We start from the raw sequence: 15,936 nt of genomic DNA, 5'->3' as shown, positions 1-15,936 counted from the left end.
ACTTAGACAGAAATCAAGGGGAAACCTCTAAAATGGAGTCACCAACAGCAATAAAAACCTGACAGAGTTTCTAACCCTTCTTCACTAAAAACAACAATTTTTGACTAGAGTTGGATTGCACATTTTTCACAGGCAGGAGCAAATATTAAAACTTGAGGCCTGTTGCAGCTACTTTGCCAATTTTTAATGTGTCCAGTACCAACAAAATCCCATGTTACTCTGTAGCAAACAGCAGTTACAAGGAAGAGAGCAGTCTTGTTTTTCTAGCATGTCAGTGTTTTCGGGGTAACACAAGAAAAGTACATGTACTCATGTGCGCTCTGTCAGCTGGACAGAGAGAGAGTGGGGCATAAAAGCTCTCTGTCACAGGGAGTCCATATGTGGAAGTTCATATATGGCACAAAAACAACTGGTGGTCTCGGGGATGCTGACTGCGGACAGCTGCCAGCTCAAAAACAAGTGTAGCGCTGGTAGATTTTCATCTACCGCTTATAGGTAAATTTAGTGGGTTGTCTGTTTTGTACATAGTCAGATTTAGCCTCTGTTCCAGTTTGGCTGTGTTGCATGTAGTTTCACACTTGAGTTGCCACCTCATCCCTTTAAACCCGAACACATATGAATTACACAGGTTATGTGACTGATTAGGTGGTAATTAAACTCAGTTGTTGCCTTATCTGCATTTAGTTAGCCACAGAACCTGTGTAATTCATATGTGTTCGGGTTTAAAGGCATGAGGTGGCAACCCTATTTCACACTGTGCCTGTGGGTGTTGTTGTCGCCATAGGTCGGTGTTGGAAAGGCAACGCGCTGAAGCGTATGGGTGCTCTTCTGTCCCGGAGATAACTCGGTGGAGGTGGTCCTCCGAGTTGCATTCTGGGAGAGGGTATTTATGGACAGACGCCATGTTTTAGGGGGGGGGGGTTTCGTTCCACCTGCTGGCCCTCCTGGCCGACAGGTATGTGTTAGGAGTACTACAGCGTGGTCCTCCGACCAGGAGGACCACGTTGCTGCAGCGTGTGGGTGGGCCCAGAAGCCTGTCTGGGGCCTACCACAGCGGTGAGGGAATGGTCCTGTGCTGTCTGTCCTGCGGGAAGAAGCTGGACAACTGAGAAGATCCCAGGGGAGGACCCGTCATGGAAGGATCACGCAGATTGCTGGTCTGGAGAGGGGCCTGGTGACTCAGTTGGAGGACGCATCCTAAAGTTAACCTACCGCATAGTACTGTCGGGTCGGCTTAAAGGTTCTAATGCTGTATTTGCTGTCCATCGTAAACCATTACATCCTGTGGCAGAGGATCGTATGGGTTTCTATTCCATTCAAGTCTGTGGCAGAGACTTTTGTTCGTGCTACGTGCCGGTTGCTAGGTTAGTGAGAGAAACCTATCCGGGCGAGCAAAGATTCAACTCTAAAACGAGAGTACATTCATCTACAAGATTCTAATTCATAATACTACATCAAGAAAAGGTATTTGAACTTCCCTGCAACTCTTCTTGTACCTCTTTCCTGCTACTTCATTCAGTTACTCTTTATTAAAGCATTGGAAAAGATACTCAAGTGTCTGGTGTCTACACTGTCTGGTACTAAACTCAACGGGACCCTAGACCCGGTTCTGGTGAAATTGAGGTACCAAAGGTGACGGTAACAGCCCGCTTTAAACCAGCAGCTCCACCGTGAGTTAGTGCTACACAAGCTAGAAGGAACTCTGTGGAATACAAGAACAAAGAGAGAGCAGAGCCATTTAAGTGCAGCAGTTTGTGGGCTTTTAATCCATAAATAACAAGTGGAAACTCACAGGATGGAAGAGATGGCACATGTAAAGTTTGTATTGGGGTTCATCAACTCCCGGAGAAGACGGACTGCTCACAGATGAAGAGGCAGCTGATCCAGGTCCAGCTGCGCTGGTGGCTCCCAGTGCTTCCAGAGACTCAGAACGGCTCAGAGGCAGTGATACACGTCACATCCGGATGGACAAAGAGTGGGGAGGAGCACACGTTCGGAGCATGCATGCTCCTTCATCAGGCAATATCTGAAATTATATTATGATATTGCCTGATGAAGGCGCACACATGCTCCAAATGCGTGCTGCTCCCCACTCTTTCTCCCTCCTTATGTGACGTGTATCACTGCCTCTGAGCCGTTCTGAGTCTCTGGAAGCCACCAGCGCAGCTGGACCTATCAGCTGCCTCTTCATCTGTGAGCTGTCCGTCTTCCCCGGGAGTGGATGAACCCCAACACAAACTTTACATGCGCCGACATCTCTTCCATCCTGTGAGTTCCCACTTGTTATTTATGGATTAAAAGCCCACAAATAGCTGCACTCAGATGGTGCTGCTCTCTCTTTGTTCTTCTTTTTGGGGGAACAGTGTGCTCTGAAAAAATACAGAGCCCACATACAGGTAGCTGTTGATGCCTGTACCTAGTCTCCCATAGCCAGATTTGATTGATCTCACAGGTTTACTTTAGAACTCAGCTGGGGCTAAAACCTATTTCTGTCCTAGAGAAACAATGTGACTGTATTTCATGATTATATTTCATGTACTGTACATATTTGTGCAGTGGTTATGTGTATGTCCAGGGCTTTTTTTCTCAGGGAATAGGTGCAGGTACTCCCTCGTTCCGAATCATCCCTTGTCTCTGCCCCTTACCCACCTCCGAGCACTGTCCCTTGGTTCCACCCCCTACGCACCTTCCTTTTAGAGAATACAGAACTAAGTAATCTGTATGGAATTTGATACTGATAACAAGAAAAGCAATAAAATAGATCCCCAAGACTAAGCCTTGAGGGGCGAAGCAAAATGCATTGGGGTGTGACCTGGCTGGAGTACAGGCTGAGGTTGCCGTTTACACCTGATCTCAGGGATGGTATGGATGTGTGGCCATAGGTAGATATTCTTTCACTTCAAGCTATTACATGAGTTGGGACAAGTTCCCTCCTGCACCAGCACTCCCAGAGGTGGACATTTGAGATTTGTACCCCTTCTAGAGAGCCTGAGAGGCGCACAATGTGGGTCTTTGGGTCACAATAAAATAGATCACCTGCAGCCAACAATAGACCTCCCTCATCAACAATAGGCCCATCAATAATAGACCCCCCAGCAACAATAGAGGCACCACAAAAAATATCCCCCACTCCAGCAACAATAGAGGCACCATAAAAAAATACCCCCCACTCCAGCAGCAATAGAGAAACCACAAAAAAAATACCCCCACTCCAGCAACAATAGATCTCCAAGCAGTCAGCAACAATAGACCATTTCCTCAACAGTAAATCCCTCCCATCAACAATTAACACTCCTCCAGCAACAATAAACCTCTCCAGAAACATTAGACCCCCACAACAATAGGTCCCCACAGTGACCATAGATCCCAGCATCAAAAGACCCTCCAGCACACTCTAATACCCCTTGCTATTACATACTGTGATCTCCTGAGTTCCCACTAAAAACAAGCTCTGTGTATGTCAGACTACAATGGCTTCTTCTATCTGCTATATCGTACATAACAAAATCAGTACATAGGCATGGCAGTCATGCAGCACCCTTCTCCCAACATGAAAACACTGACCCCCATCCCGTCCCGTCCCAGTCCTGCATGTTGATGTATATATAGGAATCATATAAAGGAATAACTATTTTGACATAGAATGCACCAAGTTTTTCACATGTACATTTGTCTAAAAATAAAGAAAAAATATATCGACTTTCTCACCTCCGAAAGACAGATTTGGGTAGAAGATTAGGATGACGGACCACAACAGCATCATTCTGCAACATAATCATACAAAGGGAACGTAAATATCATGTAAATCTTTGGATACATTGTTCACTAACTGTAAACTCAATCTGAAGTAACACGTAGGGCATGTACACATTTCATCATTTTTATAAAGCATATTTAAAGTGTATGTGAACCCCAAATCTGCTATTCATGGCTCTGTTGAAATTTACTGTCACTTGCTGTCTTGCTGACAATGAGGACAGGAAGTGAGGGGAAATCTGCAACAGGGACACAAACAGAAATAAAATCTAACTGAGGTGTAAGCCTTCTCCTACTATAATAAAAAAAAAGCATTTTATTTCTGTATCAGTTGCTTTCGGAAACCCTGACTTACCTTCCTGACAATGTTTTTCCATACAGAATGTGTAGAGATTCCAGGAGCAATGCAGACAGTCCCTGTTGCTGATTTTTCCTCTCCAAGCAGGACCCCAGATAGCAGTAAAACTTGATTCTTCCAAACACTATCCAAAACAAGAAAAGGTTTTGGGCTTCATAAAAACTTTCATGTGTTTTTAGCGTGATTCTACATAATTCTGTTAGATGCGATTATATACTAACTGCATATAATAGGTCAAGGCATGTGTGAAATACACACACACATATTTCTATCAATCACCGGGTAGGACACTGTATCAGACTATGACAACCTGAATGTTCAGCTGTGTTAGAGAAGGGACATCTGTGCAGCCTGAAATGCTAGCTCAAGCACAGAATGGACTGAAAGGGCTTAATGATTTGAGCCCGTCAGCATGGGCATGAGGCCGCCCCCCTTCCCGCATGTGTAGTTTTAATTTAAAAAAAAAAGAGGCATGGGGGGCATGGCTAGCCCACCGCACAGGACACCAGCTCTTCCCCCCTCTCTGCTCCACTGGAGAGAAGCGGAACCATCGGGCACCCGATCGGTATGTCCTAGAACGGACATACCGGCCCACATCAGCCCCGCCGCCTCACGTACTACTTCAGAACAACCGACATGCTGATGACACAAGATGGTGCCGGTGCGCCGCTGCACAGCTCACTGACTGAAGCAGGGAGCTCTCTTCCTCACGACACCGCCGAGATGGACAGCTCATCCCCAGCAGAGGAAACCTCTCATCCCTCACCAACTGACAGAGGTAAGAGAGCTGCACAATCCCCAGCCCTCTCATCCACCAAAGCTCCACTGCTCAAGAAGCAGCACTGGGACACCCCAGCCATTGCAGGCCCTGAAATACCTCCTCATGACTCACTAGCTGCACTCCCTACATCTGACCAGCCAGCCTCTGAGCTCACACTCAAGCTCATACTGCTATCATTACAAAATGACATCCGTAACGAGCTGAGATCATCAATTTCTACACTTCACTCCAGAATCGATCATGTAGAAGATCGCACAGAGCATATTGAAAAACAGCTCACTGAACATACCGCGGCCTATAATGAAATGGCAGAAGTCCATGACCACCACACTGAGGAAATACGATATCTGCAAGCCAAAGTCACAGATTTAGAAGATCGTTTGAGGAGAAATAACATTAAATTTAGAGGAGTACCAGAATCGGTTAAACCCCCCCGGAACTGATCCCCTATATACAACAGCTATTCCTTGCGCTTATTCCTCAACTACGCCAAAGTGACATGATCATTGACCGCGCACACCTCACTGCTTCCGTACCTAGAGATGTCCTCGCACGCATTCATTTTTTCCAAGTGAAGGAAAAGATCATGGCGACTGCTAGATCCACCTCTCCGCTTTCTGATCCTTACTCCTCTGTGTCCCTATACGTTGACAACTCTGCTGCCACTGCTCAAAAAAGAAGAGAGTTCTCGCAGACCACCGCAACCCTCAAAAATAACAACATCCCATACAAATGGGGCTTCCCTACCAAGTTGGTAGTCACGTACCACAACCAGAGCACCACCATTTTCACCTGCAAAGATGGCATCAAACGCCTGCTCAACTAGGGCCTTATCACCACCCCGCCACCTGAACCAACGCCTCAGCATCCCACACCATCATCATCTGCCCCAGGCCCCAGACGCCATACTCCTGCTTCCGCCCGCAGGTAAAGACTACCTACTCTACGTCAGTAAGTGCCCCCTAGAAAGTATCTGTGACCTCGCACCTGCAGTACTTCGCATCACATCTGTCCCTGATGAGCGTACTAACAAGTACACTCCGTACTCTTTTCCCCCAGAGAAAGAAAAGTGCCAAGCACTTGGAAGACACTTTGCTGAGTTTTTTTTTTTCTTCTCCATTTTTACTTTTTGTGCTGTCAGTTTTACTTTCTTTCTTTTGTATATGGCACTAAGTTTGTAACTTACCACTGTTTTCTTACAGGTTTTACCTACTGTTATGCCACGTACACACGAGCGGACTTTACGGCAGACTTTGCCCGGCGGATGGGATTTCGATCGTGTGTGGGCTCCAGCGGACTTTGTTTGCTCAAACGTTGGACGGACTTAGATTTGAAACATGTTTTAAATCTATCTGTTGAACTCGAGTCCGGTCGAAAAGTCCGCTCGTCTGTATGCTAGTTCGAGGGACAAAAAGCCGCACTAGGGCAGCTATTGGCTACTGGCTATGAACTTCCTTATTTTAGTCCAGTCGTACGTCATCACGTACGAATTCGACAGACTTTGGTGGATTGTGTGTAGGCAAGTCCGTTCATTCAGAAAGTCCGTCGTAAAGTACGTCGAAAAGTCCGCAGGGCAAAGTCTGCCGTAAAGTCCGACCGTGTGTACGCGGCATTACATTGGTATATTTGACCATTGTAAAGATATATCCCCCCCCCCCCCCCGTACATACCCTCCAACAGGGAGCAACACACACCTTCCCTCACCCCCGCTGGATATCCACTTACCGATATGTCTCTCAGCATCACCTCCATTAACGCAAAGGGCCTAAACTCCCCCTACAAAAGAAGCTTATTATGGAAAGAAGCTTTAGCGCACACCTCTGACATATTATGTGTGCAGGAAACCCATTTTGCATCCATCAACCCTCCTTCCTGTTCCCACAAACAATACCCTCACTGCTATTTTGCCAACGCTGCCAAGAAAAAAGCAGGTGTTATGCTTGCAGTACGTTCCACGGTCTCGTTCCAACCACTCCACACAGACATAGATCCAGATAGCAGATTCATAATCCTGAATGCCACCATCAATAACCACACCATCACCATTGCTAATATCTACTCCCCCAATACAAATCAGCACCGCTTTTACAAATCACTATTGAAAAAGCTGGAACCCTTCAAACAGGGACCCCTGATCATTTGCGGAGACTTCAACCAAATTGTTGATGCCTCACTAGACACCTCCAACCCCTCATGCAAACGCTCCACTTCTCTCGCCTCCCTCCTCCACTCGGAAGACCTTTATGACCCCTGGAGGTGCCGCCATGGCACCGAAAAAGATTACACCTTTTTCTCTCACACGCAACACACATATTCTCGGACAGATCTCTTTTTGACTGACAAGAATACTTTGCAATTAGTCAAAGATACCAACATTGGACTCATCACGTGGTCCGACCACGCGCCCATCTCAATGAGGCTGTTTCCAGCACTCCCAAACAAAAAAAATACCATTTGGAGGCTTAACACCTCTATCATTACGCGCCAGCTCTACCAAAAACAGATTCTATCCGAGTTACAACACTTTTTCACCACTAATGAAGAGTCGGTGGATAACTCCACCGTGCTCTGGAATGCCCACAAGGCCTACATTTGAGGCCTCCTAATCAAGATAGGCGCCCACGAGAAGAAACAACATAACTCCAGCACTAACAAACTCTTAGATCAAATACGTACTCTCGAACAAGCTAATAAGACCCAACCATCCCCTCTGCTCACCTCTGAACTACAAACAGCTAGACAAACCCTCAGTACTCACCTCCACACCAACTTCGACTACCACCTCAAGCGCCTTCGCCTACAAACCTATTCACATCACAACAAACCTGTGGCCTACCTAGCTAAGCAACTCAAACGCAAAATATCACAAGCTAAAATCCCATTCCTTACTGACCGCCACGGTACAAAACATGTCAACCCCAAAGATATTGCGGACCAATTTAGCTCTCATTACGCCAACCTATACAATCTCACCAGCACTGACCAAGCTCCTTGCCAACCTTCACCTCCCCACACTCTCAAAAGAACAAATTTCCCAACTTTCCTCCCCGTTCTCTTCAATGGAAGTTGTAGCGGCCATCAAAGCCCTACCACTGCATAAAGCCCCGGGTCCTGATAGGTTTAATAATGAATACTATAAAGTATTCTCTGATCACCTTATCCCCTATGCCACTCACACTTTCAATTCTATCGCAAACACAGGCTTCATCCCACCAGATTCCCTCCAAGCTACCATTGTTACCATCCCAAAACCGGGTAAACCGACTGACCAGCCTGCCCGCTACAGACCCATCTCCCTACTAAACACTGATACCAAACTATTTGCCAAACTCCTGGCCACGCGATTATCTGCTATTATACCACAACTAGTTCATATTGATCAGGTGGGGTTTGTGGCTAAAATAAAAAGAAAAAAATTTGTGCGCTTGCATTAGATACTTAAATCTATATTCTGTGTGATTGTCATAAATAGATGAATAAATGAATAAACACCATCAGAGTTAATTTTAAGTGTAAGTGAATAAAAAGTCGCTATGCGACACTGCAAATAGCGATATGTAAATCAAATACTAATATTAACCATTCCATACAGATAAATATAGAAAACTTGTGTGCAAAAAACAAGGTTATTCCACCCAAGTGCAAAGTCATAAGTGAAAGAGTTTAAAATTGCGTCATGAGTCACAAAAAAAACGCATATCCAAAGTTCATAAGTTGCATTCCTTAGTGTGTATAAAGGAATAAGGGGACGTGAAGGGACCTCCAACCACCAGTGGATCCAAAGGTTGATAATAGATGTATCCTTACCAGACGCGTTGGATCTCCTTTATAGCAAGGTCTTAGAAGCATACAGATTTAGCCCTCTGCAGGGACAGGAGATGACACTTCCGCATTGATGTAAATACTCCCTCGTTTTAAACTCATGAATAAAGAAGGGGAGAAAAAGAAACTCCAATAGTGTAGTAGATAAAAAAGGGAATTTTATTGCCTCAGACAACTAGGCATCATACAAAAACATCCAAAATATAAAAGCCGGCAAAATATAAAAACAGTAGAGACGCCCGTGCTAAATTACATGGGGCTCTATGGCAATCTGGCATACACTGCGTAGCCACGCCCTTTTGTGGCTGGCAGGCAAACCTCGGACGGTACCTTCATTGACCTTCATTGAAGGTTCATTGACCTGATACAATGGGTGGAACACCACCAAACGCCTTCTCTGCTCATCTCCCTTGACGCAGAGAAGGCGTTTGACAGGGTGGATTGGTCCTACCTCACTGCTGTCCTCCATAAATTTGGCTTTACTGGGACTATCCTACAAGCAATACTCGCCCTCTATTCCTCCCCCAGCGCCAGAGTACTGACCTCCGTGCTGCTCTCTGACCCCTTCCATATTTCCAATGGGACACGTCAGGGGTGCCCACTTTCACCCCTGATATTCGCCCTTGTCATGGAACCCCTTGCCCAATCAATCAGAGACGACCGGCATATCTCAGGAATAACAGTAGCACGAGACACGCACAAAATTGGACTATTCGCAGACGATGTCATCATCTCCCTAACTGACCCTGTCACCTCTTTGGCTGCACGACACCCTGGATATATTTAGCAAAGTTTCTCTCTACAAAATCAACTTTTCCAAATCCAGCATGTTGAGCATAGGACTGGACCAACATGTCAAACAAGCTGTTACCCACTGCACATCCTTCTCGTGGGCGCCTAACTCCACCCTCACATGCCTGGGCATACAACTCACCACACCCTCATCAAATCTACGTGCTCTCAACCTTAATAGCCTCACTACCAAACTACAAAAAGCCGTGCAAGACCTCAAACACACAACTGCCTCCTGGGCAGGCAGAATCGCCCTAGCTAAAATGTTTCTTCTACCCCATGTCCTATACTTATTCTGGACCCTTCCCATACCTTTACTCAAACAACAAATAGTGCAATTGCAAACTATACTCAACACATTCATATGGGGCGGCAAACGCTCTCGACTTAAAAACAACACTCTCTGCAAACCAGCCACTGCTGGTGGGATGGGAGCACCAGATCTAGTGGCCTACTATAAAGCTACTATACTGGACCAGGCCAAAACTTGGTGGAACAATGCTCACCCTACCACATGGCTGCAAATAGAACAAGCAGCATTTCCCTCCCATCCCAAACTGATCCCCTGTGCCCTCCCATTGCAACATCACAAGCCCCACTCGTTCCTCGATTCAGTTAATGCTACCATACGGGTATGGAAATCCGTCATACAAATCTCTAAAGGCATCCCACTAAACCTGCTCCAACATATACCATTGGAAGCTCTTCACACCCTCACCCCTGACATTGATTTCTCTGCTTGGACAGCAAGGGCATCTCCAATATCAGAATCCTCCATGAAGGTTCCAACCTCAAATCATTCCACGCTCTTAAAACCACCTTTCATATAAGATCATAAGGACTTCTTCAAATACCTTAGAACACGATCGATCCTCTCCAAAACACAGTGGTCGCAAAACTTACTTACATGGCACATACTGACATTTTTCAATCTTACCTCACCCAGCCAACGAGGAATCTCGTTTTGCTATAAACTCCTCACCGATACCTGCCCAACACTTAAATCCCCCACAATGCTAAAATGGAAACACTTGCTACCACGCACCTACACACCCCAACAATGGTACCGCTCACTTCAAACACCCCAGAAATTCTCCAAATGTCTACTTCATTGGGAAATGGTCCAAAAAATATACCACAACTGGTACCTTACACCAACCAAACTTGCCCATATTTATCCAACTACAAGCAATCTGTGTTGGAGGAATTGTGGATCCCCGGGCACCCCGTTCCACATATGGTGGGACTGCCCGGTCCTAACCACGCTATGGTCTATGCTCTCCAAACTCCTCCTCTCCATATTATCGGTCCCTGTACCCCTGACTCCACAAATGGTACTACTGGGCCTTGAATTAGAACCTTGGCCTGAACCCTTGCGGATTATTATCTCCCACGCCCTTATTGCTATGTGCCTAGCCATTGCCAAAAACTGGAAATCCCCTCTACCCCCCTCCAGCGGAGAAATAATCACACTCCTAAATAACCACTGCCTGATGGAATTCATGCATGCCAAAGCCCACCTCCAACTTCCTAGCTTCCAAACCAACTGGCTCCTTTGGCTTAAACACCCTAAATGCAAACCCCCTATGAACGAACCCCCCCACAACTGACATCCCTATCCCATTTGCATCTGAATGAACTACGCTGTTTACTTGTCTTGCTCCTCTCAATCACTACGATGTTTACTATTGTTATTAACTGCTACGACTCTTAGCTATACTTTATATGTTGCACTACACCAATAGCAAAAGTTTATCTTTTTCTTTTTGTTTCCTAGTTAACACCCTTATACAGACACATTTATGAGATAGGGCTCCAGAGACCCTATACTGGGTCAAGAGCAGGCCATTTGCTAACGCTCCACCAAGAACCTGCTCACAGTTAGTACCCAGATGGGGTGACGGGTTCTGCCACCTATTGAGGTCACTTACTACTATCGTAATCCTGTGGGTATAATTGAGGAAAAGGCGCCACTACTCAAAATACCGCCACTGCCCCTCTGGATAGATACAGAGTATGTGGAAGCTGCCACTTAAAAGGGTCAAATATAAAAGCTGAATTTTAACTACTGGTCAATCTGGGATAATGACACAAAGTCAAAATAGCGGCGCTAAATGTTTGTGCACAAGGAGTATTAAATCCCCTAAAATGACATGTGACTCACAATTTACAAATGAGAATATAACTGACGTGCTAAAATATAATAAATGCTATAGCACTAAATTGACAAATAGCACTAAACACCCTGTGACAAGTGAAGTGATATGATGTAGCTAGTGAAGCTACAAAAAAAAAAAACATTTTTTCAAAATATAAAAAATAAAGTCCATAACATATTGAAGAGGATCTATAGTTGATGTGAAGATCTCTTAATCCATTCACCACACCAATGTGTCTGTGATTCCACTACCCTAAAGAAACGCACTCACCGAATTCCAATGCCTACATTCTTATGTTAGGCTAAAGCGCATTTAATCCACATGGATAGGGTTTTAGAGCAAGCATCCCAACTCCAGCTGTGCGTCTCATATAATCTCCACATGTGAATAAAAAAGTGTATCAATAGTGTAGTACCGTAAACAAAGCTTTAATGAAAACACTAAACAGCCTTCAAGATTTAAACTCACATGGTACAAGTTAAAAGACAGCAAAAATGACTAAGGTAAGCCTTTCAAAGCCTCCAGAGCAGCGGATAAAACGGCCACGGCGGACTCAAGGTATGCAGGCATAAGGTTGATTCTCATCCCTCCCTTGGTCCTGGATCTAAACCTGCTCCTCAACTTGCTGGTGTGTCAAGCAACGTCCTGCCTCGATGTTGATTGCCGTACAGCCACGCCCCGACATGTTTTGTCACAAGGACTTACTCATGGGCTCCTTAAAAAAATACAACACAGTCCTATGAGCTGTATGATATTCTATCATTTTTTTCAGACACTTTGCAATCACTTTCACTCATTCTGTGAATGTTTCCCAGAACATATACCTGATAAGTACAGCCCTGATCAGAGGTCTGCAGGAACAACATGTGTGGTGTGCCTGATGAAGTGTCCATTCCACTTATCTGATTATAGCAATAAAGATTGTAGAGTGAGTCAAGACAGCAGGTAGGGCTTCCATTAGATAAATATCCAGTTCTACCAGCCCCACCCTGAACAACTTTTTCCCTAAGATACAAAATCCTGTAGCTTAAGCTAGCCATACAATATACAATTTTCTTGTACAATTTTGCTTTAGATTTACCAAAACCATATAATATGAGGTCAAACCTAAACACTTTCAATTTGTATGCAATCAGGTAGGCCCTTGCACTACATAGTTAAAGGTAAATCTAGTGGAAATTGAATAAGAAATATGTACAATGTAAGGCCAAACTTACACAGATTTCTTCTATGGAGAGATGTCTTGAGACTGAAGGCCACACCCACCCAAATACATAACTTACCTAAACCACCACCATAAATAATACTTAAGACATTAATTATGGCAAAAAAAAAACAAATATATTATTTTCACTCTTTTATTAACAAACAAATAACATCATTGATCAACAAATATCAGTTTATTAACTGCTCAGTTTTCAGAAGTCGTGCAGCCATCCACATATATATAATATCAATAACCAGTCCCCCCTGACATCCAGCGTGACCCTACCACATAAAAGTGCTTGCGACTAGGGCGGGCGGGAGGGGGCTCCTGTCTTCTTCTCTGGTCACCGGGAAGAGGGAGAAATCCCCTGGACTTATATAGCCTCTCTCCTGAATTCCCGAACCTTCCAAGCCTCCCAATTGGTTCCTACTAGTAACCTGCTTCTCCTATCCTTAAAGGGGCAGTATCCTACAGCTTATTTTAACTAGCTAACTAGCCCAGGGGTGGGGTGGCCACATTCTCAGGCAAGTGGGCCCATATTTTTATTCTATTTGCACCCAGGGAAGGATTTTCCTGGCTTCTAAAGGCTTTGAAACTAAATGTATAATGTATGTAAAACCAAACCATTTATTTCTCTTATTTACTCCCTTTTATCTGCTAAATGTACCATTGAAAGTGTTTCATAATATCTGTTTTATAAGTGCAAAAATGTCTGTTTACTTTGTCAGAAATCTTGTGAGCTGATACATTCCTGTGCAGAAAGAGGAGTTATGGAAATGATGACGGTGAAGAAGATGAGGAGGGGCCTGTGTGCTTTGTAATGCATCAGAAATGCGCTAGACAAGGCTGACACCAAGGGGTTGATTTACTAACACTGGAGAGTGCAAAATCTAGTGCAGCTGTGCACGGTAGCCAATCAGCTTCAAACTTCAGCTTGTTCAATTAGGCTTTGACAAAAAACAGGGAAGCTGATTGGTTTGTATGCAGAGCTGCACCAGATTTTGCACTCCCCAGTTTTAGTAAATCAACCCCTACCTGTCTTGGAATTTAGAGCCAAAAATACACAGTGTCATCTCAAGAAGGAAGGTAGGAGCTAACTTTATTTCTGGCACACTAACAGCAATATTTCGGTACTTGCAGCATGTTTACAAAACATATTTATTTGTGTAGCACTAACTCTCGGTGGAGCTGCTGATTTAAGCGGGTCTGTTACCTTCAATTTGCTTCCCTCTGTTTCACCGGCACCGGGTCTAGGGTTCCGTTGAGTTTACTTCTGGACGACACACTCACCAACACTGAAGTACGTTTTCAATGCTTTATTAAACAGACAAACTTTAGGAAGTAATAAACACTGGGTATCCTCACTAGAGCGCCCTTCCACCAAACAGACACCCCCACCGCGCCAATGCCTCTAAATAAACTCAAATAGTGGTGTGAACCAATATTAGGTGGTGAACACCCAAAACATCCAATTCCTTACTCTCACAAATAGTGTTGACCAGTGTTAAATGGTGTGTATAAAATGTAATGAAAACGTGAGAATCGATAAAAACAAGCGAAAATAGGAACAGCTGCCCCTTTAAATTATAAAGTATACAGGCAAAGTATTTACTCCACCATGCCACTGCTAGCCCAATACTCCCCTAGAGGCACATGGAATAAATATGGGGCGCTTCAAATATAAATAAGTGTAACCAAAAAACTGTGTATAGCACAATAGTGGTGGAACCCTCCTACTGTGTTTTGTGCTGCACGTAACAAGTGTAACCAAAAAACTGTATATAGCACAATAGTGGTGGAACCCTCCTACTGTGTTTTGTGCTGCACGTAACAAGTGTAACCAAAAAACTGTGTATAGCACAATAGTGGTGGAACCCTCCTACTGTGTTTTGTGCTGCACGTAACAAGTGTAATCAAAAAACTGTATATAGCACAATAGTGGTGGAACCCTCCTACAGTTTTTTGGTTACACTTGTTACGTGCAGCACTAAGCACAGTAGGAGGGTTCCACCACTATTGTGCTATATACAGTTTTTTGATTACACTTGTTACATGCAGCACAAAACACAGTAGGAGGGTTCCACCACTATTGTGCTATACACAGTTTTTTGGTTACACTTGTTACGTGCAGCACAAAACACAGTAGGAGGGTTCCACCACTATTGTGCTATATACAGTTTTTTGGTTACACTTGTTACGTGCAGCACAAAACACAGTAGGAGGGTTCCACCACTATTGTGCTATACACAGTTTTTTGGTTACACTTATTTATATTTGAAGCGCCCCATATTTATTCCATGTGCCTCTAGGGGAGTATTGGGCTAGCAGTGGCATGGTGGAGTAAATACTTTGCCTGTAAACTTTAGGAAGTAGCAGGAAAGAGGCGGAAAAGGAAACTGTCACGGAACGTCCCACACTCCGCTTGAGTGCTTCCGTCAGTATACCGCTTCCTAAGTTCTGGAACACAAGTCCAATGGATCTGGCTATAGGAACCCCCAAGAACTAGACAACACCAGTCTTGGAGTACATCAGGACTCACTTTATTTAGAATCAAAATTACAAGACTTTATATGCCGTTGGAACCTCCTCTAACAATACAACTGTGACCTAATTAACATGAGCTAATTATCTAATTCTTTATACAGCCTAGGTGACTGAGACATGACCTTTCGCCCAGACTTGTGGTCACCGAGCTTCACACAGTAGTATAAACACAATAGCTAGAGCTAATTACAATTAACAATACAAACAAAACCTAATTAACCTAATTAACATGAGCTCCAATAGGAGTCGTCCCGTCTCCTACATTGTATAGAGGACAATGTGATCAGCTCATTCAATTAACAGGTTGCGTTCAGAATCCACCAAACCAATAATAGTCTCTACATACATCCTGGGACATATTGTGGACAAATATTGCTGTCCCATTTTAAGTAGTCCAAGATATATTTTCTCACTCACCCTGTGCCAGGATAGCACAGGGTGGCTTAGACATAAGATGTATTCTGAGTTCCACGGGCCCTCCCGTCACATCTCTCCCCTTTCGGCAGAAGACTAACAC

General features: G+C 44.4%; 1 protein-coding gene across 1 annotated transcript in view; it reads right to left on the bottom strand.

The window, feature by feature from the left end:
* Positions 1–15,936, bottom strand: part of LOC141116571 (butyrophilin subfamily 1 member A1-like) — a 131,199-nt gene that overhangs the window by 56,678 nt on the left and 58,585 nt on the right. The window contains exons 2-4 of the mRNA XM_073608968.1: positions 5,185–5,242; positions 4,112–4,238; positions 3,709–3,764 (exon numbers count right to left, since the gene is read on the bottom strand). Coding sequence (XP_073465069.1) covers positions 3,709–3,764; positions 4,112–4,238; positions 5,185–5,242 — 241 coding nt within the window. The remainder of the gene's footprint in view (positions 1–3,708; positions 3,765–4,111; positions 4,239–5,184; positions 5,243–15,936) is intronic.

Source organism: Aquarana catesbeiana, linkage group LG13, assembly GCF_042186555.1.
Source record: "Aquarana catesbeiana isolate 2022-GZ linkage group LG13, ASM4218655v1, whole genome shotgun sequence".
NCBI lineage: Eukaryota > Metazoa > Chordata > Amphibia > Anura > Ranidae > Aquarana > Aquarana catesbeiana.
This window is presented reverse-complemented; position numbering and strand designations above follow the sequence as displayed.